At 37.0% G+C, this 26668-nt stretch overlaps 1 protein-coding gene and 1 long non-coding RNA gene across 24 annotated transcripts in view; one reads left to right on the top strand and one right to left on the bottom strand.

The window, feature by feature from the left end:
* The window catches only part of ABI2 (abl interactor 2), a 73172-nt gene that overhangs the window by 15337 nt on the left and 31167 nt on the right, over nucleotides 1-26668 (bottom strand). For 4 of the 23 annotated variants that reach the window (XM_054830672.1, XM_054830676.1, XM_054830679.1 and 1 more), the window contains 7 exons: nucleotides 18296-18472; nucleotides 13983-14000; nucleotides 6807-6904; nucleotides 5930-6076; nucleotides 4768-4892; nucleotides 3628-3810; nucleotides 889-1047 (listed from right to left, as the gene is read on the bottom strand). In XM_054830672.1, coding sequence (XP_054686647.1) covers nucleotides 889-1047; nucleotides 3628-3810; nucleotides 4768-4892; nucleotides 5930-6076; nucleotides 6807-6904; nucleotides 13983-14000; nucleotides 18296-18472 — 907 coding nt within the window. The remainder of the gene's footprint in view (nucleotides 1-888; nucleotides 1048-3627; nucleotides 3811-4767; nucleotides 4893-5929; nucleotides 6077-6806; nucleotides 6905-13982; nucleotides 14001-18295; nucleotides 18473-26668) is intronic. The other 19 variants (XM_054830685.1, XM_054830689.1, XM_054830691.1 and 16 more) reach the window with 9 other exon arrangements.
* Nucleotides 6009-12745, top strand: LOC129208273 (uncharacterized). The gene is made up of 3 exons (XR_008577751.1): nucleotides 6009-6113; nucleotides 10385-10541; nucleotides 12521-12745. It is a non-coding gene; the product is annotated as an uncharacterized LOC129208273 (long non-coding RNA).

The following is a 26668-nucleotide window of genomic DNA, read 5'->3' as shown; positions in this document are numbered from 1 at the left end:
GTTATATTTGAACCTGATTATATACCTTAAATGTAGATTGCAGCATTTGACCTAATTCCAAGTTCAGAGCTCAATTTAAAAAGAAGCACCAAAACCCACCACCGCCACAAAACACAAACGCACTGTAGTGCTTGCAAGTCAACATTCCATCTTGCTGCTAATAGGGCACTTCCTAACAAGGAACCTTTAGTATGTCCCCCCGCATCTTTCTGTAGCCTTGTCAAAAAAGAAAGTCTCCCCTTCTCTGGTATCAAAACCCTCACATTGCATCAGAAGCACAGGGAAAAGGACTCCTTAGATAAAAAACTACTGCGTTCTGCCTGACACACAGGACACGCCACTCCTTGTTAATATCCCATCCTGCCTTTTAAGACAGGTCGCCCATTAAAATAACATCACCTGTGGACTTGGCAGATGACACAGCTCCCTTGCATCCCATACCAAACACCACTGATGTCTCCAAGGTGTCTAATGCTTACCCCTTCTATAACAAGTCCAATTTCTTGAACTGTCCGTTAATCAGAGGGAAGAAGAATACAAGATAAAGACTGATTAATGAAAAATCAGTGTTCTGGTGCAAAATCAAATACCCATCCTACACCAAAGCAGATACATGCACATGGTGTAGCAAAGGACTAAAGCATGTCTAACAAGGATTGGAGATCAAAAGTAATTTATCTGGCAACAAAGCCAGCATTGTTTTAAGCTGCTTGCCATAATGGAAGCTGAATGCTCTGTACTTGGACTACAACTTTGACATGGCTACCAGCAACATACCGAGACTAACTGCAAGATCTGCAACGGAGACAGAACATAAGATTTGAGAGATCTGAAGGCCACTCCATTCACCACTGTGCTGAATTCAACAGAGCAGAAAAACTTTCTTACCTGGGTTCTGGTTATAAAAGGGTCCTCCGTTCATCTGGTTCTGAAGGCTTGTCTGTGACGTGATCGAAGGAGGACGCCGATATGGCAAAGATCCCCCTATTGTTGGGGGTGTGTGTCGAGATGCAGGCCTGTTCATGCTGTAGAACTGAACTGGGTGACCTAGGTGAGAGAGAGAAATGTCTTAGCAAAGAGAAGAACAATGCCTGCCTTTTTTATATCTGCATTCAAAGATTCAAAGGCTTGGAAAAGATTTTGTTTTTTTTTTAAAAACCAAAGTGTGCAGCCTAGAAGCAGTCAGCCAGTTCAGCTGCCAGGCTGGCAGGACACTGGATGTCTCAAGAGCAAAACCAAAACCAACTCTCGCAACTGCCTGTACTCAGCACTGCTCACAAAAGCCAGTATGAAAATACAAAGGTGTCTAAGCTACAAAGTTTCAAAATGAAAGAAAATAATTCCCAGTTATCCTTTTTATATCAGGTATTATTATAACTTCTTGCAAATTTAGCTATCTGTAAAGCTGCAAAAAAGTAGCACCTCAGAGTCCAGCCATTAAGCAACATACATGTACAAACTAACTGTATGCCATTTCCAAGATTCAAAGCTGTTACCTTCTACAACTGAAAAACACAATACTATCTTAGTGCTGTTCAAGAAATATGCAGAGAATCATCTGGGGAGAAGAGAATCTTAGAAACTGCTTGAAGGATGGAATAAATGAAATCATACTCAAAGACCCTCTTTCAGGCAGCTGTCAACTGAAATGACTCCGTAAAAACTTGCTCTCCATTTTAATCACTTCCTGTATCAAAGTAATCGATCCTGAATCTAAGCAAGCAATAAACGAAGCAAGACCATTAAGCTATCTTCTGTGTTCACAGAAAATTCTCTGGCTTATATACTGTATGTAACAGTAAACTGGATTTATTATACCCATATGGGTTATTACCCTCCCTAACTATTCTGCCTCCATCATTTGTGCTAGAAGTAAATTTCAGAGTTTGCAAGAAAACAAGGGAAGAAGGGATGGTCACAGCGGTTGAGGAGACATGCGTGTAGGGAAGCAAAAAGCAAAACAGAACAAATGAACATGCAATTTTTTAAAAGCCTGCATTGTTATCCACTGTGTTTTGATTGCTTTGTGAAACTTCACACTAGGTCAGTAAATAAAATGCAGGTTGCTTGCTCTGTTAGTTGCTTCTAAGAGCAAATGCATGAAGTAGAGATTCACATTCCTCCTGCTTTGTACAGGTATGTACATCTCAAAATATGCACTTTTTACAGGTGAGGAAGAACAACAGTTAAGAAGCATCCATCCATAGAGGCTTCTTCACATTTTTCCTAACACGTCTTTCCAGTGTGCCTGTCTCCCTGTTACTTAATGCACTGGTAGAAATTGGCAGTGATTGAAGAGAAGGGGGGAGAGAAGAAACAGGGGTAAGAGATCCTTAAGGACCAAAACCTGCAACCTCATAAATGGTAAAGTATCCAGTCTCTTCAAATACTTTATTTCAGAGAAGCCATGCAAGCAACCTCACTAATAGCACAGGGAAACAGAAGATCTTAAAACCAGTAAGTAACCTGAAATTTCTCTTATGGAATTGTGAATGTGAATTTATAGCCATTAAAATATTAATCGCTGCTTGATTTTGACTTGTCAAAAATACAGAAACAATATGGCTTAATAACTGAGATACTGACAGCACATCAAAAATGGCAAACTGATTGAGGACCCATATTACACAGCTCATCTTCTAAACATGCAAGATGTTTAGACATCAGGATCATCTTCTGATACCGAAATTCTTCACAGTTCGGAAGCTTCTAGTCATAGTCATGGATACTACCGTAAGTATTTTCTAGTTTTATATGAGCCACTGCACCTTAAATTAAATACAATTTCAAGAATGCTTCCAGCACCTGGTGAAATTCGTACTGAGAGAGACACACAAATGAACACTATGAACACACAAACCATTCATACCATTGTGATCAGCCTATAATGTGAAGTAACAAAGCATGTACGTAACTATATATGAATTTGGTTGTCTAAAGGAGATCTTTACAATACAGGTGTAACTCTTCATCAAAAGCTGATACAGAACAGTGTTATGGTTAGTAAGTACTATATGCTGCAACTTCAGCATATGAGAAAATGAAAAATGTAGGGTAATTTCATAAGCATTAAAAAAAGCAAGTTGCAATATACACCATAAGTACCATCTATTAAAACAAAATGCTTTAGCACTATTCTGCATTAAAAAACCCTTGTATTTTACCTGACATTGAACTGAAAATATTGCCCTTTTTATCAGTTCATTAAAAGGAGACTTGTCATTTGAAAGCATTGAAGAGACAAGTCATATAAATTATACTTCGCTAGATGCACTTTTTTTTTATTCCATTACTGAAAGAGAATAATCAGACCCAGAACTAACATTGCTGGTACCCCCAAACATAATTATTCTATGAGATTCTCAGTACCCAAAATGGCAATAAAATGATAACGTAATAAATAATAATGTAAAAATAATAAAATTATAAAATTACATGATTGCTGTTTATAAAACTAGCACACCTTGAATTGTCTATTATAACCATTACCTTACAGTTGGGTATTAGTAAATATTTTCTAGTTATATTTAAAAAAAAATAAAAATCACTGCCTCTGGTAGCTTTGAAAAGCCTTGCATCATGATCACATCTGGGTTCATCTGCCCACCAGCTGGAGCAGACACTCACCTGTAGAGGGTGTGGAAGAAACAGCAGGGGGAGTTGGAGAGGTGAAGCCATCAGCAAGGGGCTGAGCTCCTGCAGCAGCAGCAGCAGCATCTGGGGCAGCAGAGGAAGGGGCAGGAGCAGGAGGAGTGGGGGCAGGAGCAGAGGTAGCAGGAAGGGGAGAAGTGCCAGCTGAGCCAGCAGGGGCTAAGTGAAGAGAGGAGGAAGAGGTGGAGTTAATAAGGAGATATGTTAGCAAGGATTAGAGAAAGCCTTTGACTATTCAGAGTTAGCTATTTATTAGATGCATAGTATTTTAGAATGCACGAGGAGATGAGAGAAAAATGGAGCTGTTAAAGAAAGGTTCATTCCTATGTAGATAATAAATGAGGGTCAAGCAAATCCACTTCTTTCCAGGTCCGAAGGGAACAACCCAGAACTTTTCACTGAAAGCCATTACTTTTGAAAGATGTCTTTACACTTTGTTATTTCAATCTGTAACATGGCTGCCTTTAGCTTTTGTACGAATTAAAAAATAGAGAGAAGAGGGAAGCCAAAAATTTCCAGTTCTTTGGTTCAGAAGCATCATGTATTTCAGATCACACTGCAAGCTAACACTGTGGACTCTTCTTTACTGAAAAGGTTAAGCAAAGGAAAAAGGGCTACTAATATCACTTCCTATTTCTGGAAAGACTGGGGCAATTACACTGAACAAGTGTCTGCCTGTGACAACTCAGTTAGGCTTGCATTAATGCAGTAAATATTACTCTGTGCCTGCCTCTCATGTCCTCTAATTTTCTAAAACCACACTTCAATGTATCTGCATGAACAGCCAATGAAAAAACACTAATTTGCTTAAAAGGACAAGGGAGAAGTTTCCCCCAGCCCACTGAAAAAGGTGTTGTGTCCTACCTAGTCACATGCAGGCAGCCAGGCAAAATATTCTGATAAACAAATTGATATATAAAACAAGCATTAGAGCACATCAGACACTACCAGAAAAGATACTACTTCATTCAAACTCATACTATCAATAGCAAGCAATTTTCAAGGCTTGTACGTTTCTAGGTAATGAACTTCAAGACTTCTGCTGGGGCTTAGAAGACTTGCAAATGCTAAAGGTTAATGCCGAGTCAGAAAGAGGAACAGCACGTTTCCATTTACCTGGATAGACACTGGGAGGAGATGGTGTGGGAACAGCAATAGGAACACCCACACTTCCACTTCCACTGTTCTCTCGACTGCTGCTCCGACTACTTGGATGGCTTCCTCCACTACTCCCACTGCTGCTGTAAGAAACCAGAATAACCCAGGGTATGAATATGCTGCTGTGCATGCTGAAACATAACATCCCTCACAGAGCACCCTACTAATTCAGGGAAGTAACAGGGAACAAGAAAAGAGAAACAAGGATGATATAAATCTACATGAAGCTTTGTCTTCCTAAAACTCTTCACTTTGACTGCAACAGAACAGGTTTTTCAGTTAGTGAACTTGCCCAAAAAAGAAACATTTTCAGAACCTTGTTCCAAAGCATGTCATTTCAATATTGTTACACACCTACTGAGCAAATACAAACCTTTTTCATATAACTTATAAAACATGTATATTGTTTAGACTCTGATTTCTATGCTTTCATGAGACTACTGAAATCTGGAGACTGTAATATAGTAAAGTCAGATTTTCTTATATTTTAAGTCCATCTGTTTAGCCATGCTCAAGTACTTACAATGTTTAAAAAGTAAAGATGGCAAGGGAAGTATTTACATCTGTCACATCATGAAACTATTACTATCCTAGAGAAAAAGCTAGCCTTCTGCAGAACCTTTGGTGATACAGTTCAGCTTTACTCTGTGTTTGAAGTTACCAGCATCCTCAAAGTACAATGCTCTTTTTCAGCTACTCAACCTATAAACATCAAAGACAGTTCAAACAAAAATGTGAACTATAAGCATACTATGCAGTCCTTCAACATGTATAAAGCAAGTTGTCTACAAAGTCTTTTCCCGGTTTTGTAAGTATTTCATAAAATAATAGCACGATCTACCCACTGGAAAGACTTCACAATTTTAGTAATTCATTAAGTACTGTAACTGATAGCACTAAAATTAAGGTGACTAAGGTATTAAATGAACAATCTTAACGATTCACTATTCTGGTTTTATTAGAGTGCATTCTTGTCGTGTCAAATGACGTTCCCAGTCCATATCATGAATTAGCAAGCTCCACTGTAGAGGTGCAGATGGATTTGATATTTATCGTAGCATTTTTTGTCCATATGCTTATACAATACTAACCACATTTTGTACAGGACTACACTGAATACCTGTATGTGCGATTCCTCTGATTCACAGAAGCTGTTCTAACAGGGCTCTGTTGTGAGGGAGCCATATTGCGGGTTGGGCTAGGCACGTAGTCATTTGGTACCACCGGAGGACGTACTGGCTCCAACGTACGATAGGGAGAGTGACGCCTACACAAGTACAAGTGTATTTCAGAAGCAAATGAAGGTAATACAGATAAAACCAAAGATTTTTCATTCTTTAAAAGATAGCTACATACTAATCAGTAATGAGAGCTAAAAAAATGTTTTTCTATCAGTTTGCAGTATCTACTTCATAGGATGAGAAAAAACAATTCATGATGTTCTTTATGTACTTCAATCTTCCTATTAATAAACTCTGTGTTGCACATCTCATTCTTGTTTTAAAAGCAATCCATATCTTGTTTTAAAATAAAGGACCACAGTCTGTATGTATATACATAATCACATACCAACAAAGAGCATTCATCCCAGCTACAACACATTTTCCTAAGGTCAAAGTCGAGTTCACAGACTTAACAGGAAAGTACCTTTATCACACATAATTAATGAACAGTGCCACATACTAATTTTCTAGTTGTTTAGCATCGCCTGTCAAAGCCACACAGCTAATGACTTTTTACTCTAAAACATGTAGTTGTAAGTGTTCTGCAATGATAAAAAGGTTCCTGTTGGGAAAGGCTGATGATGCCCACTGTCTTCTGACAGAAACGTGCTAAGACACGATCCATATAAAAGAATACCGATATAACACCTCTTGACCTTCGTGAATGGTTAAAACAAACACAAAACAAAACCAAAACCCCACACACAACAGAAAAAGAAAGAATATTCCCTTCTGTTCACCAAAGCCGTTTACATGTTCGGTAACTGCACTTACCCAATAGTTCCTTTTCCTGACATTGGTGGACTTGGAGGCTTCTGGGTGGGTGGTGTAGTACGAGGCAGCCCACCCATCTTCATATTCTGTGTGCTGACCTGCATGAAAGAATGGGGAGAAAAACGGCCTTCACTAAGCTCGGCTTCTATGGGGAGAGTCACTGAGATGCCTTTAGCGATTAACTCTAAGTAGGGGAAGGTTAAAACAAACAAAAAAATTGAGAGGCCATGCATTTTATATGCAATTTCCACTCTGCTAGAAGTCAAGAGTTGTGCTCAAAGGACTCTTTATTACATAGGGTTTTTTAAAATTGTATATGCAAAAAGTAAATTTGCCTTTAGGCTATCACATAAACATTATATCACTGACAATACAGACACTGCATCTAACTTGGCTAAAACTCCCAGTCATCTTTTGAGATAAAGGCAGGTATTTCAGGCTGCACTACTGAATGATAAATTTGAAAAAAATATTTTTGAATGCTCTTTAAAAAACACTACAGTTTATCTAATAGGCCACAATTTTATGTAATTCATACAAATATGGAGAAGTCAAAGTAATCTCCAAATATGATCCATTAATGTTTTAAAGTTTTCACAGTACAATATCAAACAATTTAAGATAATATTAATTGTAAATATTATTTATGTATATGAAATCAGAGACAGAAAGCTATATGGAAAAAATACAAAGACCTTTTTTCCCCACACACACCAAATCTGTAGCAATTTGATCTCTAAGAATTCATAAATAAAGGGGAGAAAAATATTTAGCAGTGATGTGATGTGATGTAATTGTAGTTGTCCCCTGCCCCTCTTTCAGGTTAAAATACTAATGAGGTAACTTTTATATGAAGAATTGACTCTTCTTTAAAAAACCTCATCTGCATTGCTGACTGATTGATCAATCTAGGAATCATAAACAATTGTTACCAATGTAAGCATTTTGCTTATCTGTATACTGTGAGCCAAGCATAACTCTCTTAAAGCATTCATCCTTACTGGAATCAGTACATGGTCTTCTTACAAGTCTCTGCTAAACAGCTTTGATGAATGAATGCTCAAACTATTGCTTAGACACAGAGCTATTCATCAAACCTAAATAAGTATGCTTACGTCCCTTCTTCTGTTGTTCCTGTCATGCTGTTTCACACTGTTTCTTATTTCCAAAACTCAAGTCTTGCCTACTGCCCCTACCTCCCATCTAAAAAAGGCATTAAGAGTAATTGCAAACATCATTAAAGGCAAATTACTCTTTAAAATTTGACTAAACTCACTTAAAACCCTGTCAATGCTTAGATTTGTGAATTGATAAATATTGAGAACAGTGTAAAGAGTAATATATTTGGTATTCTAATCCACTGGAACTTGATACCCTGGCTTTAAATAATCCCAGTGCTATCCCATTTTCAATCTGCTGGGAGGAAAAGAAAACTAAGTATTGGAAGGGGTTTTATTGTCACATTCAAAAATTAGTTGTGCAAGAGTACTTTGTAATGTCAATTTAAGACAAAATTCATTTGCATAGCATTATAAAGTCCTTTAAGCCAACTCTAAGCAACAAGAAATCTAAAGTTAATTCAAGTGAGGGATGAGGTAAGCACTGAACTACAACTACTTGAAGGGAAGAGGGAAAGTGTAAAATGAAGTATATTTTATTCTATACACGGAACATTAAGAAACAGCACAAAATCTGTTATTTTTTTTTTAAAGTTGCAGCACTTCCTGTATTTCCTCTTTCATTAAAGATGCCTGTTTCACCCACCTACCTATTTGAGTTGTCCAAAAAACCCCACAAACACACACAGAAAACTCACCTTAATTAAGCATTCCCTGCATTGTCCCTTGCTATATTTCAAACAGCCCATTAAACCTAGTGGAGCAGGGGTTTTGGATGTCTTTAGATGACAGCAAACTTAGACCAATCTGTGTGCCCCTGAATAAACCATTTAGGTGTTCCAACTGGCTGCAGTATTGTTTCTGACCAGATGATGTAACCACTAGCTATCACTTTACAGTTAATGTAAAATTCCGTATCTTTAACCATAAACAATTGTATTACTTGTGTGCAACCACTGCACAAACAAAAATGAAGTTTTAGGCTTCCACTGCACTAGAGCTACATGAAAAGGACAGTAGAGGTGGAGGATGCAGTGACATCACACGGTAGTCAGTAATACTTGCCTGACTAATGCAGAACTCCAGTGACTACTAGTTACTTCCATTAACACTGCGAATAAACATATCCTTGACATAGGATGGGAAGAAAGCTTTGGAAAATCTGGCCAAAGAAGAAGTGATCCTTTTTCAGCCATGAAACTTTAGACACAAAGAAGCCATCCTTAAGAAAGGCTAAACTGAAAGATGGGGAAATGCACTGACAGTAAGCTCAGTTTCAGGCTCTTTGAAATGACTTTTCAACATTGAAATCAAAACGTTGGAAGAGCAAGTAATTAAAGTTTACAGGGCTATCTTCAAATCTGACAGGACTGATGGCTTTAAGATCAGCTACTGTAAGTTAAAAAACCCTATCTGAGTAACTTCCCCTTTGACTTATGGCCAAATAATCACAGAAGAGAAACGAAGAATGTAAAATTATTCCAACAGTTCTGATCAAAATGGATAGATCTGTGGAAATAACATCAGGCAAGACACTAAAAAAAAGTTACAGACTTCCTTAAGGAAACAAAGGAAGGAAGGGAGGAAGGGAGGAAAATTTACAACTGTACAAGATGCAACTTGGTTGAGATACAAACATTGTAATGTTTCCAACTGTCCCCTTCTTTGATGACTTTGGGAGGGTGGGGGGGAGTAAAGCTATTAATGCCCCTCTCTTGCAAAACTTTATTGCCTTTTCCATTTTGCACATATGGTTGTAAATATAGTTTCCATACACAAATCCTCATACGCACACACCTCTCTTACAAACTTCTAAAACCTGAAGCAATCACTAAAACTCAAGGTCACGTTGGCATTTGCTGTCAAGTTTTAAAAAAACATTTTCTGGAGTAAGCTGGAATTTGCCAGAAGTTGCACTTTTCCTGACAACACTTCCCCTAGCTCCACACAGCTGGAACTATCCAGATGTAACCGGTTTAATTAGAGGGCGGAAGAGGAATGCATCTGTCGATAGTTTATTTGACTGCAGACTGTAGGACCCCGCAGATCTGTGGTAGGTTTGTAGTTAAGAGCTTGCAAATTCTTTTAGGACACTGTGTGGCAAAACAGAGCCTGCAATCATAAACACAAAGGAGTATCCCTGCCTTTGCTCACAACTGCCAAAACAGCTAACCACTGTGCTAAAAAAAGAAAAAAATTAAGAGAGGCAGTAATGATTTGGGCACAAAGCTCAGAAAAAAACCCCAAACAGCTGACTGTTCTAAAAGCAGAACAACCCTGTGAACAGACAAGTAGTGCACAGGGTCTATGCAGAATGCAGGGATTTTTCCAATTCTTTTTTTGCCTCTTCCCACAAAAGCAAAAAAGTAGAAAATATTACCAATTGAAATTACATGGAGGAACACCAAATAATTCTAGGGAGATCTTGGATAAACATTTTTTTGTTTGTTTTTTCATTAGATACCTTGCAGAAGTTTTTTATATGTGAGTTAGCAAGCACCCACACTACAGAAGAAAATGTCTTCTACGTAAGCTGTAACTTCCAGCGCTGGAGCTGGAATTTCAAGTTTTGCTGAAGAAGAAACTGCATAAACAACTTAAAATAAGCAGATCCTTGGTAAGTAACAAAGATATCCTGGAGGATGGTCTGAGATCCAGCTCCATGGTAACAGTCATAAAATGAACTGTAAAGAAATGGACCGCCTATGGACCATTCTGCTTAAAAAGGGTACAATAATATTTCATCCAATATTTTCTATATTGAGCTACAGTGTCAGTTTTAGAAAGGTAACATCTGACTTCAAGATATGATACAGGACTGACTAGAGCACTTAGAGAATAATTAAGAATTATATGTCCAATTTCTATTTTTGGCAACTAGTTTTTCATAGATCCCAGTGAGTAGATCGCCTTCTTACGGTCCTACATATGACTGAGTTTCCTTCATAGTTAAATTTTTATAAACATTTAACAGATTGAGCTGCTTTACCACTCCACTGTACAAAAAATCTGTAGTGAAATAAACTGGTTAAAACTGAGAAATCCTGCAGTTCATTTAAGTCAATTCTTGGGAATGTTTCATGAGCAAAAAAATCACAGAACAAGAAGTACAAAAACACACAGTTGCTCAGATGTAAGAGCTGGTCATCAGACATGCAAAAACTATTTGCACCAATGCACTGTGTATTTACACGCCTGTAAGGCACTTACCTGCAACAAAGATTTCAATCCACATTTTTTATCTTCTGAAGAACATTTCATTGTCAGTTCAATTACCAAAACAAAGTGTGGTTTGTTGGGGGTTTTTTCCCCCAAAAAATCCTGAATACCAGATATTCCACACAATCAAATATCAGGAAGAGCCACTTTCTAAAGCCAAAGTTGGACTCAGCCCAGAAATTTTTAAGTGGTGCTTTATAGTCACATCAGATTTTCTAGAACTTTCAGGATGTCAAAAGAATCATTTTTCTGACCAAAATCTAATAAGAAAAAGTGTCCCATCAGTGATGTACCATGGATTATATTCAGAAACTTCAAGCAGCTGCCCAACCTTCTTGAGCAATTTTATACCTGACTCCAGCAAAAACAACCTAAGGCTGAATGAAAACTATTTTTCCACGCCTTGCTTCATCTTGTAAATGCTACAAAAGGATGAACAGATTTTTGGCCCATCATCTGCTACCTCAAAGTAAATTTCTTTTCAGGCTGTGCTCAGCCACTCGAATACTTACTCTGCATGTCTAATTAATCCATATGTTGTTAGTTGATTAACCAGTTTATATGGAAGTGAAATGTCTAAATTTCAACCCTGTCTTGGCAAACAACCACAAGTAGAAGCTTCAGCAAGTGAGTTTACTTGTTTTTACCACATACACCTACGTAAAGTAATAGAAGAATGAAGTTTGGTAAATATAAAAAGGCTTAAACAATGTCATTTTCAATTGATTTGCTGACAGGAGATGCTGCAGATACTCCTTTGACTTGTAATTTTCTTCAAAATCTGCTTAAAATTTAAATTTAAGCTCCCCAGACACAAGCACAGTTAGCCCGGCTACAGTCAGTCAGTTTAATATTATAACTGCTAGCTAAGACTAAGGTTTCTTTGCAGCCATGAAAAATAAGTGCACGCTAAACATATCATATCCAGTCTCTCCTAAGTGAAATAAAATTATTATTCACATGGATCTAGGCTTAGTAGCCACCTTTTAGCTTTCTCCTTTCAGGCTGATGCACAGTGACTATAGAGAGACTTAAAGAATAACTTATGTCCACTGAGAGGTGCTGTGCTGCTTTTTGCCTTTTCTTTATTTTTAAACTCTTATGTTCTACTAATGAGAAGTTGATTGACATATTGTGATTTCCCAAATCAAATTTCTGATCAGGTTTACTTTAGTAAAAATAAAGCAGTATTTTAACTGGCATTATAACAACAAAACAAAAGGAAAAGTTATTTTCATTCCAAACCTATAAATAGAAAAAAATAATTTTCTCTGAAAAGCTGAAGAGTCTCTTATCACCACTGCAGATGATGCAGAGATATGGCAGTTCATATATAATCTATGATTAAACAATTTGTAATTTTCTTTTTTTTTTTAGGGCGGTCATTACTTGTTTATAATTGCAACTGCAGAGAGCAAGAATGAAAACTGAGTTTGCAAATTGTTTTAAGATCACTGAGAAAACCATCCTCCAATTTGAACTGTGCCCAGAATAAGGCGTATTCAGCACAGAAATATCCATTTTGTGTGGACAGACAGAAAGAGCCAGGAAGGAGCTCTATTTTGCAATTCTCAAATAAAAAGCATTTAAACACTATATGACTTGAAATACTGTACCTCACACACACATGTGTGTAAAAGTAAATTTCAGATGACATGCAAGAAATCTCTCATTTATTAAACATTTTCCATTGTGATCAGATGTGCTACCTACACTTAAATACCTTACTAAAAGTACCATCTGGCCAATTCCATAAGGACATCATTGGGATATCTACAGTAATACCTGGTTTTACAGGCCTTATTTTCAGGAATGTGCAGGATTTTCTTTTAGCTTTTTCCAGTCATGCAAAATACTTAGTCATGAAAAATATTTCACATCAACTTGGAACTTCATTTAATTAATATACTACATCTCAGTATTCTATGTTCTCTGGTGGCTGCTACTAAAAAACTTTCATTCCCTCTTTCCCCAAACTGGTTGCCCTTCAGGAGGAGGAGGATATCACAATATTCAATAAAGACTATAGCCTATCAATTAATGTGCTATGAACTCCAACACAGATTCCTGTAACTTCATTTAACTACTTGTCTAAATGATTTGCTGCTTTTTATTGCTACTTCTGCAGCCACTAAGGCTACTAACATTTAAACCTCTTTAAGATCCTTGAGAATTTGACATGCTTCAGTCTGAGTTCTTTAATGCACTATTCATTTAATATTCAACTACATAATCACTTAGCTTGTTGTTTAAGGGTTATTAAACAGTTTACACAACTATCAAACTTGTGAAAATTTCCACGAGTACCTCTCAGTAGTGAAATAGTGCTAGCAGTTTCTGAAAAAAAAAAAATAGGGATACTGCAACTTTAAAAAATAATATACAGATTTGAATTTATTACACACCTTTGGAGCCCATTATCTGAGCAATCTTACACTGAAATGTTAATCCCAATCAAATCATAACTTACACCGTATATAGGATAAAAAGAATATTACACAGGGGGAGGCTCATATTCAGCTGCTATCTATTCACTGTATCTTTTTCTCTACCCAATGTTAGCACAATATTCCTCCCTTGTAAATGATCTGGTAAATATGCTGAGGCATTCAATATTTTGCCACAAAGCTTTTAAACTGAACTGTGTTAGCTTCCTTACATAAATGCATCAATTTATATCACAAAATGTTTATCTGCAATGAAATCATTCAATAGAAGGTCTGATACACAGGAGGGAGAGCGGGTGTTGTTTTAAACAGTAATATTCATGTTAATCACCTCCCTGTGTGTAATAGTCTCAGAAGAATAAGAATGGAAATCCAGCCCTGGGGTTTCTTACCTTAAATCTAAGCAACCACTTAATGCATAAATGGAGCAAATAAAAGAGGTAAGGAAAAAAAGCATTGAAAGGTTAGTTGGAACTTCAGGATATGAAGAGAAAGGAAAAAGAAAGAAAAAAGTTAAGCATTCAGCATTAACAAAATAATGTATCAGTAGATCATAGAAAGAGTGGTTAAAGCAGAATGTGTCATGAACAAGAGATTTTCAAGCTGAAAATTTTAATATACGTTGACCACAAAGCCTTTAGATTAACACCTTAAAATTAATGCTCAAATGCTTGTACACTGTTTATTCAAGTTCTTATAGTGCTAACAAAAAGTCAACTTCTTTCAGAATGGATCATGCTGTCTAGATGGATTAACTTCAGAGATTAGTTTGAGCTGTCAAAGAATAGCCTTATCAATACCTTGAGATCATTTAAATTGTTACATGCATTAGCACATTTACATCTAGCTGAAACAGAAGCCTCTAGAATATATGTTCTTTCCTAGACAGTGTTGTTAGTCAACTCTTAACCTGATGCCATGAGATACCTTTTGAACAAAGATCAAGAGCAAATCAGCAGGTCAAGGGAGGTGATCCTGCCCCTCTACTCCGCTCTTGTGAGACCCCACCTGGAGTACTGCGTCCAGCTCTGGGGGCCCCAGTACAGGAGAGACATGGAGCTGCTGGAGCGAGTCCAGAGGAGGGCCATGAAGCTGATCAGAGGGCTGGAGCACCTCTCCTATGAGGACAGGCTGAGAGAGTTGGGGTTGTTCAGCCTGGAGAAAAGACGGCTCTGGGGAGATCTAATTGCAGCTTACCAGTACCTGAAGGGGCCTACAGGAAAGATGGTGAGGGACTGTTTATCAGGGAGTGTAGTGACAGGACAAGGGGTAATGGGTTTAAGCTGAAGGAGGGTCAATTTAGATTAGACGTTAGAAAGAAATTCTTTACTGTGAGAGTGGTGAGGCACTGGAACAGGTTGCCCAAAGAGGTTGTGGATGCCCCATCCCTGGAAGTGTTGAAGGCCAGGTTGGATGAGGCTTTGGGCAATGTGGTCTAGTGGAGGGTGTCCCTGCCCACAGCAGGGGGGTTGGAACTAGATGATCTTTAAGGTCCCTTCCAACCCAAACCATTCTATGATACAGCACTCTATATGAATACTGCACCACATATCAGTATTTTCTAAACTATATATTAAGACATTAACCAAGAATAAAATCTTATTTTAAAGCCTAAGTACTAGCTTTTTGATATCAAGTCCTACATCTTACTGGCATGATACCATGTATCTTCTTTCCCCATAATATTTTTTTTTAAATACTAGTCCTTCCATTTCAGTATCATCTGATCTGTTTTAAGTTCAGCTAATCTAAATGTATCATTACATTTCTCACACTTTTAGCAACACCAAAGATTAAATTTGCAGAATCTCAGCAGTGGAGCATCCAGAGTGACTACCCTGTTTCATCCATTTCAATCAGAAATGGACCCTAATGTATTAAAAAGGAAACATAATCTGATTTACTAGAAAATCTCCTGTCTGAGTTTAAAGTTCCCTGGATCTATTAACCAAAATGGTCTCTGCTTCACACAGCTACACTGGAAAACCAAGTCCCCCTGTACTGGCCAGAGTGGCCAGTTACAGTGGAGGGTCCATGAGCTGAGACCATTTCCTCAGCAGCACTGCCTGATAATTACAGTGCCTTAATACACACCACTTCGAATGGATCAAACTCCCCCACCCCCCTTGACTAAAGTACTCTTCAGAGGGAAGAACAGATAGGAAGACTTTGTAAGTCAGGAAACATTTGAAAAAATTGAAAGCAATTCTCTTTCAGGCAAAAGGTTCTTTAGACTTCTGCAGCATTGTAGCCTCAGGGAGGGAAGATGAGGGAGGACTGTTGGACAGATACAGTGGCACTTAAATTCTCTCTCACCTATTAAGAAACCATTTTGCAGAGCACTTTTTCCTGAAGATGGTATCCACTGATGCTTTGAATTTCTGAATGGAAGGAACAGGTGCTTAAGTGCCTATACTACTCTTAACATGGCACACTGGATTTCTTGGCTAAGAAATCCTTTTTTTTCCTGTATTATTCTCTGTCCAGTTTGCCATCTTCCTCAGGGGTTGCAATGAATGCTTGCTGCATTAGCTCTTTGATTGTCCTGACAATGCATAATTCTGGTCCAAGTACTCTCTAGCAGAAAAAGGACAAAGAATGCAGACTGAGGCACCCTGATGCTAACTGGAACTTTAGTGGTATTTATCCAATAACGCCTTCTGAATACTCATTTGAAGGAAAAAAAGCCACAGCTCAAGCAATAAGGAGCTATAAATAGGAAAATTTAAAGCTCCTACCCATTTTCTTTTTTTCTCTTTGTTCTCCAGCCACAAATCTAGTAAACTAATCTGTAGTTACTCAAGCAGAACAAAACCAACAGATTCATAAGCACAACTGGCCACTTTCTCCCCATAAGCAAGAGAGTGGTTCTTTCTTATGTGCTGAACACAAAATTAACCTGATCGGAACAGATCTATGGATCTTAATGTTAAGGACAGCATGCTGTCAAGTTCTCTGCTTACTGTTTCACAAGCACACAATACTTTTTCATTTTCTAGATAAATATAGTGCATTGTAAATATAATTGGTAAGATGTTTCAAGCATATCACAAGTATAACAAATGGATGCAAATACACATTTGAGTCATCATCCATTTGATGAACTATGTTCTTTCAGAAGAACGTAATTCATTGCATCACAGCGAGTATGTTTCTGCTACATTGAGGTAAGTGGGATACCAATTATAATGGTTTAGAGCCGTGCTAAAACTAAAGCTTATTGTGCTGCGGAACAATTAAAAACTATTCTTTAATGAGTTCTAAAATAATCTCACTAAAACGAAAGCAATCATTAAAATATTAGCAACAGTAATCCTACAGGTTAATATGCTCCATCCATATCCAGAAGGAGTTCTGCTGACCTGCATAAATTCAAAATTTATAATTGGCAGTAGATTTTAACGCAAGACTGATAATAATTTCCTGGTCAAAACTGTAGCTATTAATGCTGGTTTGGTTTTTTTCCTTTGGTTTGGTTTTCCAAATCAAGCTTAGAGAGTCACTTGTCTTTTTTAAATCTGGTTTACAAACTGAGGTTGACTCTTTTGGTAAGAAATGGGGGAAGAAAGACTTTCTGTTAACGCTAAGTAAAATTGCTTGGGAAAGATATTTTAATAGCACTGTTCAAAATTTGAATTTTAAGAGTTTGGTTAAACAACCTATTGCCATTTAAACAACTATCCAGATAGACAGTTCAAATTGAACAACACAGATAACCTAATGCACTTAGGTGTCAAGCAAAAGAAATTCTGGTGTACTTTGACTGGAAGAAGCATCTTACCTTACTGCTATTTAGTAGGTTTACAAATTTGTTAGTTTGTCATGTAAAAAAGACACTGCTTTGTGTTATTTACCTTTCTTCTCCTGGAACTTTAACACTGTCAGTGTTCTCATGTCCATATTTGTTTTCCTGGCAGCATAAGTTAACAATGAGCTCACACCTGCTGAGACTGTTTACATTCAGGATGTGCTTTTAAAAAATGCACATTTAATCTCACACATGATATTACTGCTGTTGTGTACACTGATCTAACATTTGTATACAACAGCCACCAGTTGTGTCTCAGTCTGATCTTTGCCCTGAAATTCCTCCTTTTTTCCTACTCTTAAAAGGGAGAACCAGCTGGCTTCAAACCTGGCAGCAACATTCCCATTCTGAAACCCCATATGGCACAAAAGTTGTAGAGAGCTCACTTCAACAAAGCACATCACAGGATATGGGTATAACTGTCTCTGACAGAAAGAAGAAAAGGGAGCACATATTACTTCTTATGCAAACCCTTTCTTCAGGTGAGCTTCAAAGTAAACCAGTGGCAACTACAGCTGGATCATACTTTGTGGTGCTAATTCAGACAGAAAAGTGATGGTGATTAGCCTTTCAGTCCACAGGTTATTTCCCTGGCAACTGATTCCAACAATAACAGCATCATCACACAAGTAGGTATTCAGAAGCATTTTAAAAGATGAGACCCATAGTCCCAAATATCCTCGGAAATAAGATTCAGTGGGTTTGCAAGGTTTAGAAACACTGGGGCAAGGGAACAGGAAGGGGCAACTGCAAATTGGACATGACTCCTCTTATGTTTATAAACACACTGGCCAGGCAAGGAGAAACTGGTATATTACCATGAAAAGCATCAGGTTATTTTGAAAATATACAAAGACAATGTATTTGCAGTTTGGCTGTTTTAACAATATCACCTACCTTCACTCCATGTCCAATATCATCTAGAATTGTATAATCAATAGGTTTCCTGATGTAGCGAACTGGTCGCTCCAAGTTAGCTGGTGCAATGATTTTGTGAGTTCTTGAGGTGTTTTTGTTTGTAGTCAAGATACCAATTTCTCTTCTAGCAACTTTCTCTTTGTGAATGTCCACCGTCTACAAAAGACGCAGTGTATTTACTAACAGTGGTATGCATTTGAATACAGAGTCAGTATAAAAAAATTTAATCAGTTCCAACGTTTCAAAGATCTCTGTATACTGTGCTAAACATATCACTACATATACTTGCTTACATCATCTTTGTTCAATTTACTGTTGAACTTGTCACCTCTAAACCCACACTAATAGCCACAGGTTCTTTGGGTTTTCTGTTACTCTCATCCTTTACAGTTCAGCAAAATTCCTTCTCCTTTCCATTCTTAGCAGTTCCCATTAACTTACTGACATTGTTTTATATGATTCTTTCAATTATCCTCTTTAATTTTACAATTGCTCTCCAAGTCAATCTTTGACATAGTCTCCAACTAGATGAAGCGTAAGGATACCTTCCCAAACCTTATCTTTTATGACCTGAAAAATAAACCATAAGCAGGTTTTCTTATACTGTAAAACAGTTTGCAAAACTAGGACGGGTAATCATATGATAGAATAAAATTTCACTCAGATAATCAACAAGGTATTTCAGTCATTACAAATCACTCCTCACAAAGCAATGATTTTAGAAAGTGCTCAGTACTAATTTATCCACAATGAAGCCAGTGGTTAAGCCCTGTGCCTTCACTTAGAATGCCTCCCTCCACATTTTACAAGGAGTACCACAGAACAATCTCTAGTGTAAGACAAAGCCCTGATGAAAATTCTTTGCCTAAAAACATGTACTTGAACCTTATTTGCTAACAACACTAGGAAAAAGTTACTAAAAAAGTCTGTCTATCCCTTCCAGGAAAACAAAATCTCTTCAGTCATGGTGTGCGGAGTTGTTTGCATCATTTAAAACAAAAATAATTCCTTGCTCACAAAACAGCTTTTGTTATGGGAACAAACATTTTAGCTACAGGGTAAACAAAAAAAAAGTAAGAAAACAACCAGAATCACCACCATTAGGATTTCTAAACATTCATAGGATTTCTTGTTACCACTTTAGTTATTATGAATGGTACCAGAAAGACTTTTCACAGTTAGGAGGCAGGCTGTGTAGTAACTAAGGAACAGGTACAAATGAGAACTCATTTTCATAACACACATTTTTTAATTTTATTTTTCTGCAGGCAGGGATTGGGGCAGTGGGGTTGGTTACACTGTTTTACCCTTGTGTTTGTGCTACTGACAGCAAAACAAGCAAAATGAGCCCTGCTTTACCTTGTGCAATCATCACAACCTTTAAAATTACAGAAGTTTAAAAAAAACAAGCAAACAAACGAAAAAAACCAAAGAAAACCCCACTTCCAAGAAGTTGTTTCTTCACATTCTTTCCAGAGAAGAATTTCCACAAATATTTGGGCATTATATGGAAGCTTAAATTACTATCTATCAAGATTACCTAGTATTTCCCAGCAACATATTTTCAAAATCCTGCAACTTTGCTAAAATTAAACACTGAACACAGCTTTGTCATGAACATTTCTGCCACCTCTAGTACCACCTGCCTAGAACTGTGAGGTTTCTTACTAAAGCTGCACAGCTTTCTTAAAACAAAGCTACAGAAAAATAGATTATACAAGGTCAAAATATGCTGGCAACCCTCTCTTTGGAAAGCTTGAGTTCATTGACCAATGATTTGAAATTTAATAGGGGTAGTTAAACTATCTGGGACACATCTTCCATCACCCCCACAAAAAAACACCCTGATTTGGCCAATATATAAACTGCAGAAATTCACGGTTCATACAAGCTTAACAGAAACACAAATATTTCTGTGACTACTTAACAACTAAACCACTCTCCAACCAATTTAGCTGAAGTCGTTCCTGAAGCTCCCTGTAATGACTAGGTCTATATACTATCCCCCGATACAACAGTGATCAGATCTTCACGATACATTACTGATCGTACAAGCACCAGTGCAAACAGAGCTCATGTTCCAGGGGAGAGTACCAAAAGTGTACCATTCTGCATCAGGGTAAGATTCAATATTTTATCTTCTGTCACAGGTTTGTATCCATTCTCTGTGCCAGACCTTTGCTTTTGCAGCATAGTGGAAGGAGTAGTTCTGGAACAAGTAGCAGTCATACCAAAGAAATCATCTACAGAACCCTCACTTCATCTGTTGAGGAGGTAGAAAGCACATACTTTCTTGATAAGCTAATGGTATGCGATTGCAGCAACTTGGAGAAGAGTCTCATGTATAATACCACTGAAGAATTCAATCTCTGCAATTACCTCAGACTTCATCTGTGATCTGAATATGTCACTAGATAACTGCAGAAACATTACACTGACTCTTGTACATGCTTTTTCTCACAGGCCTCTGATACCATTTGCTAGCATGTTAACCTCAGCTGCACCAGCAGCTGCACCTCAAATGCTATATGATGTTTCAGATGTACTGAAAGATCAAAATCTTATGGGTCTGAATATGGTCATTCAAAACTAGTTTATGCCTTGGACACTACACTCTCAGAGCCTTAATTTCAACCTGCAGAACAGAAAGAAAGAAATTAGGGCAGCATTGGCAAGATGCTTTCTTCTTTTCTCTGCATTTCAAGTGCTTAACCTCTGCAGCTTTAAAGATGTGCTTTTAGTGTTTTCTTATGCAATTGTCTACTAATACAATGTCAGTACTGATATTTAATGCATGTTATTGTATCAATGTTATCTGTGCACTGTGGAAACTTGTTTCCGTGAATGAAAAGCATGATTTTTTAATAATTCATAAGAGTTGTGAGTACAACTGGTTTCCTTAAGGACTATGGTGATCGGTGAGGCATGACTACAGTAACAAACAATGAAATGTATAAAACCTAATTAAAACCTTAAGTTCATCTAATGGGAATTCTCTTGCATGATGATTCAGAACATCTCTTTTACCTTGAATAGCTATGGAATGACTAAGAGTATAAAAACGGCACCTAATTCTGGCACATACTCCTAAAATTGTACTGAAAAGCATTTTGCTGACAGGTTTTTCAAAAATTTCTTGTTTTCTGACTACTGGAGTCATAAGATCTTAAGACACTTATAAAACAGCAGAAACGAACATTGAGGTATTTGATTAGTAGAGAAAGGAACAAAGATTAACCTACTACTAAAGAAAATGAAAACCTTTATCCTGAACACAAAGGTAATTATTGCCTCCAGTGCTAGCATAAATCCCATAAGCCAGTCAGGAGAATGCTAGCAGAATATTTATGCAGCAATTTAGAAACTTCTATTGAGAAGTTTTTGGGGTTAGAGCTGGACTAACAAAACACCTGGCTTGGAAAGTCTATCGGGAAAGGCAGATGGGATACTCTGTGCCCTTCTATAACTTAAACCACTGTTTTCTAACAAGAAATTTCAGACTCCTGACAGCACTATTATGCTTTTTTTTTATCCCCATAGCTCTATTACCTTTGGCAACAGCTTTTAAATGACAGTTTGTTAGAGCTTAGGCTTATTATTAACACCTTTTCATATGCTTTCCAAGATGCTTGCAATAAGGCAAGGGATAAGCTTAAGGGGAAAAAAGTATAAACCACTGTGCTTTTTTTCTATTAGGAATTTTCTGGCCATTTTGAAACATCAAGTTTCCATACTGAATTCAATAAAAATAGTCTCAAGATCTGTAAAGATTAAAATAGAAAAAATATTAAATCATTTCTGGGATTCCAAAGTTAACACTATTTAACACTTCACTTAAAAGTCACTAAACTCAGAGTTTTGAGAAATATTCTCTTCTACCTGTAAGTGAAATTTCTCAAAGTTAGCACTTGTGCTGGTTTTGGCTGGGATAGAGTTAATTTTCTTCACAGTAGCTGGTATGGGGCTATGTTTTGGATTTGTGCTGAAAACAGTGTTGATAATACAGGGATGTTTTTGTTATTGCTGAGCAGTGCTTACACAGAGCCAAGGCCTTTTCTGCTTCTCACACAACCCCACCAGTGAGTAGGCTGGAGGTGCACAAAAATTTGGGAAGGGACACAGTCGGGACAGTTGACCCCAATGACTAAAGAGATATTCCATACCATATGACATCATGCTCAGCAATATAAAGCTGGGTGGAGATTGGCAGGGGGGTCTTCTGCTCGAGGACTGGTTGGGCATCAGTCAGTTGGTGGTGAGCAATTGTTTTCATTTGTATCACTTCTCTTTCCTGGGTTTTATTTCTCTCTGTTATTTCCCTTTTCATTACATCATCATTATTATTATTATATTAAAATTCTTACACTGTTTTTATCCTGACCTACAAGTTTTCTTCCTTTTACCCTTCTGATTCTCTCCCCACAGCCTGCTGGGGCAGGGAGTGAGTGGCTGTGTGGTGCTTTGTTGCCAGCTGGGGTTAAACCATGATGGCACTCAAAGTCTAAACTGTAGTAACATTTCAGAAATAAAAGGCTCCAGAAACCTGGACTTCTTCCTCTTCTCAAAACATTCTAATTTAAATTTATCAATGTATTGTCAGTCTGTTACTCTGGGCTTTTAAAATTCAGTTTTAAAAAAAAAATCTTAAAAGAAAACATTGCTTAATCGTGTTGCTGGGCTTTTATTTTTTTGAAATCTAATTTGATAGAATTTAAACAAACTAATTGCAAATTACCTTGAAATCCAGATTATTACTTTAAAATTAGTAACTGTCTAATTTTGACATGTTAGAAATGTGACATTAATTGCCTCAACTCAAGTTGTGTGTAATTTATACACAAAGGAAAAGGTCATAATGATACAAAAATGCTGAAAAGCTACTTGCTCCATAAATGGGTAATATATACTGTGGAAAATTAGACTTGCATTACCATTATTGAAAGAGTTTGGCTATTCTTGTAACTTGCAAGAATAGGACAACTGAAAATGGTTACAAGCCTTTACTGACTTAGCAATGGAAGGTCCAAGTGAACTTCCCTGCAGAGACCAACCAGTGCACACATGTTGCTACGCTTCAGCTAAGCAACACATGCTGACTACAGAGAAGTTCAAGTCTGCAGTCTATTCAATACCTATTCTCACAGTCGCTATCATGGGAGTCAGATTCTGTAAGAGGATGAAGCAGATTTCTCCATCATGCATTGCCATTGGAGATAACTCATCACTATCACTCATCTTTGTGATAACATGCTTGTTTATATAAATAGCAGCAGAGTTTTAAAGATGACCTTGCTAACTAAGAGTATTCTGTAACTAAACCAGAAAAAAAACCCCAACTCATCATACAAATATTAAAACCTGAAATCTGCCAGATTAATTTAAAGAATTTGGACGTTAGCAACATTTCACAGTGTCTGCTAACTTCAAAACTTTAACACAATTTTTTAAACAAGTATAAATATTTATACAGATGATCTGTATTTAGGATTTAAATTTTCAGGCAAATACGAAAAACTGCGTATCATCTAGTTCTGGGCAAGGTTCAAGAAGGCAAGTAAGAATAGATTCATCAGCTTTCAGAACAAATCAAAGTAATCCTAAATTTTAAACCAGTAATATTTAATCACTTGCATAAAAACAGTTTCAATAGTAATGATTTCCTAATTCAGGACCTATATATAATCTGAAAAACCACAAATGATTAGCAACTTCCTTTTCAGCTCTTTGATTAAGTTGGCATTTAGAAGGAAACACAGAAAGTGATATAAATTGGCATTCTATCAGTGAGCAGAGAACAAGAATACTTTATCTTCTAAAGTTAATCATGTCTCTTCCAGTTTGAGCTACACTTGAACAAAACAAGCACTTTTTCAAAAGTTTTCTTACTAAGAGCCAAATGATTTTGCTTCCTTCTTTGGAGAATATGTGGAATTCCAAATCAGAATCAAAAGCAGGATTACACATCCATTTATCTTAATTTGCATTAGTGTTTTCTAAACTTAAATATCAATACCTACCGACCAAAGCATTGATGCAATGATGCACTGCAAGCAGATGGTAACAACCAACCTGTTTTCTGTTCTACGTTGCTGACATCATTTCACGTCACACTAACTGAAATCATAACTTGGCAATAAGGTATTATACCATGAGGCTTTTTAAGTGATACTAGAAACAGTCCACTAAACATTACACCCAACATAAAGACGAAGGAAGTCTTCTGTAGGTTAGGCTTGTTCCAGGAGAAGTATAATCCAATTTCCCAAAAAGAAATTATTTATCACACAGAAACTGTGACAAAATAAATTCATTTTTTAAAGAAAAATAACCACTGAAATTAAGACAGATAATATAAACACCTACAACATTGGTGTGATGGGATGAAGCCATTTCTGAACATAGTGAATTCAACTTTATTAAGTTCCTTGGGTCAACACACTTGGTGTATGTAATGTCCAAAATTCTAATACTGCCTGCTCCTCTGATATCACTTCTTCCATGAAGATTTGGGGCGCATCCTACACATGGGTAATGCATACTCAAAAAAACCCCAAACCAAAACAAACAAAAAAACCCCAAACTCAAATTTCAATTTTACAGTGATATTAAAAAAAACAAACCAAACCGAACCAAACTTTTTGGTTGTTCAAGTGCAGCCTATGAATTTTGGCAGATACATCTTCAATAGGTGTTGGGTGCTGGTAATTTAGTGCTCCATTTTAAATAACTAGCCATTATGTATAAATGCCAAAGACAATCTAACCCAGCATCTCAATCTGCATAAATCTCAGCTTCGGAGAAGGAAAAAAACTTAAAATGTTATGGCCCTTTCCCCAAAAAGCTAACTTACAGAAACTGTGTGACAAAATGAACTTTCCACATCTATAAAATGCAAAATCCAATGAACTCTGAATATTTTTATTCATATACTGTCTTTTGCTTCAGGCTCTCAAATAGTTGAAATACTTGTCAGCTGGCAGTAGTCTGTCAAGAACCATATACATACACACACAAGCATATACACACGTATATATGTACACAGAGGTATATACACACATACACAGCATACATATAGCACATACACACAATCTGTGACATTTTCTGGAAAAAAAAAAAAAAAAAGAATTTACTTGTCCAGGGATTAACGAGAAGCATGTAGCAGAAGAAATCAAACTTCTCAGCCTATTTTTAGGTTGCAGTTGCATGAGATAACTGAGGCAATCTAATAGCGTACTACTATCAGAAGGAAAAATCCTCCCCACCTCTTCCTTTGCACCGGCTCTGGAATTCATCTGACACCTCAGTGAGCCAATTCAGCCCATTAAGCTAGCATAAAATTATTCACTTCTTTTGCTAGTTCAAACCTCTATTAGCTTAGCAACCCTTTCAGCACCAGCAAGTTAACAGACTGACTCAATCTGCGTATTTCATACCTTACACAGCTCTTACTTTCAAACATCTTTCTAAATACCACAATATTCTTTATTTTAATTTATGACGTTATCACATGGAGATCAAGAAATGCTAGCAGCCAAAATGTACTGGTCAAATAAGACACAAAATATTCAGTAAGGATGCCAATCAACTCTCCAGTAACAGAAAAACAGAAAGTGCTGTATCATTGCTCTTAATTTCTCTTTTAATCCATCATTGGCATATAAACTTCCAATAAATCTATCACCCATTCTCACCTCATTCTCACAGTCAAAAGTCATCAGTGTGGTGATGGGACATGGATTCCTGATAATAGTAGCTTAATTTATTGCTGCTCAGAAAAACCTGCAAACAATGGCAGGAGTTCTGCAGCCATACACAATCTTGAAACATTAATTTTGCCTTCTGTTCATGTCATTGCAAAGTACATTTTATTAAGAAAAGCCAGGAACAAACTATTTTTGTCATCTCTGGTTTTATCATCAAACGCCAGTATTACAGCAATAGGAAAAGTAAAAAGATGACAAGTATTGTTTTCCACCATCCATTTCATATTTCTTTAAGTGCCTGCAGCCAATAAATACCAAATACACTAAGTCACCAAATAGGAGATGGAAAGCTTAATCCCTCCCTTAACATAATATTCTGATTTTTCCATTAGTGATTTTTCTGTGGTTTTCACTTATGCGGAATGGACCCCTCTCCAAACAAATTGGCCAAGAATATATTTAATCTCTTATCCTATGTAAAATGCTGACAATAACACAGATATACGATCACATAATGTGATCTGTTCCCAGAATTAATATGAGAAGAAATGCGTCCTTCTGTTTTAAATGTGACTATTTTTCTCATTCACAAAATGTCAGGTGAGAATTTTACTTGCTGTGTAATTTCAAAAACAAAGACGGGGGGTGG

This window comes from Grus americana, chromosome 6 (genome assembly GCF_028858705.1).
Source record: "Grus americana isolate bGruAme1 chromosome 6, bGruAme1.mat, whole genome shotgun sequence".
Classification (NCBI taxonomy): Eukaryota; Metazoa; Chordata; class Aves; order Gruiformes; family Gruidae; genus Grus; species Grus americana.
This window is presented reverse-complemented; position numbering and strand designations above follow the sequence as displayed.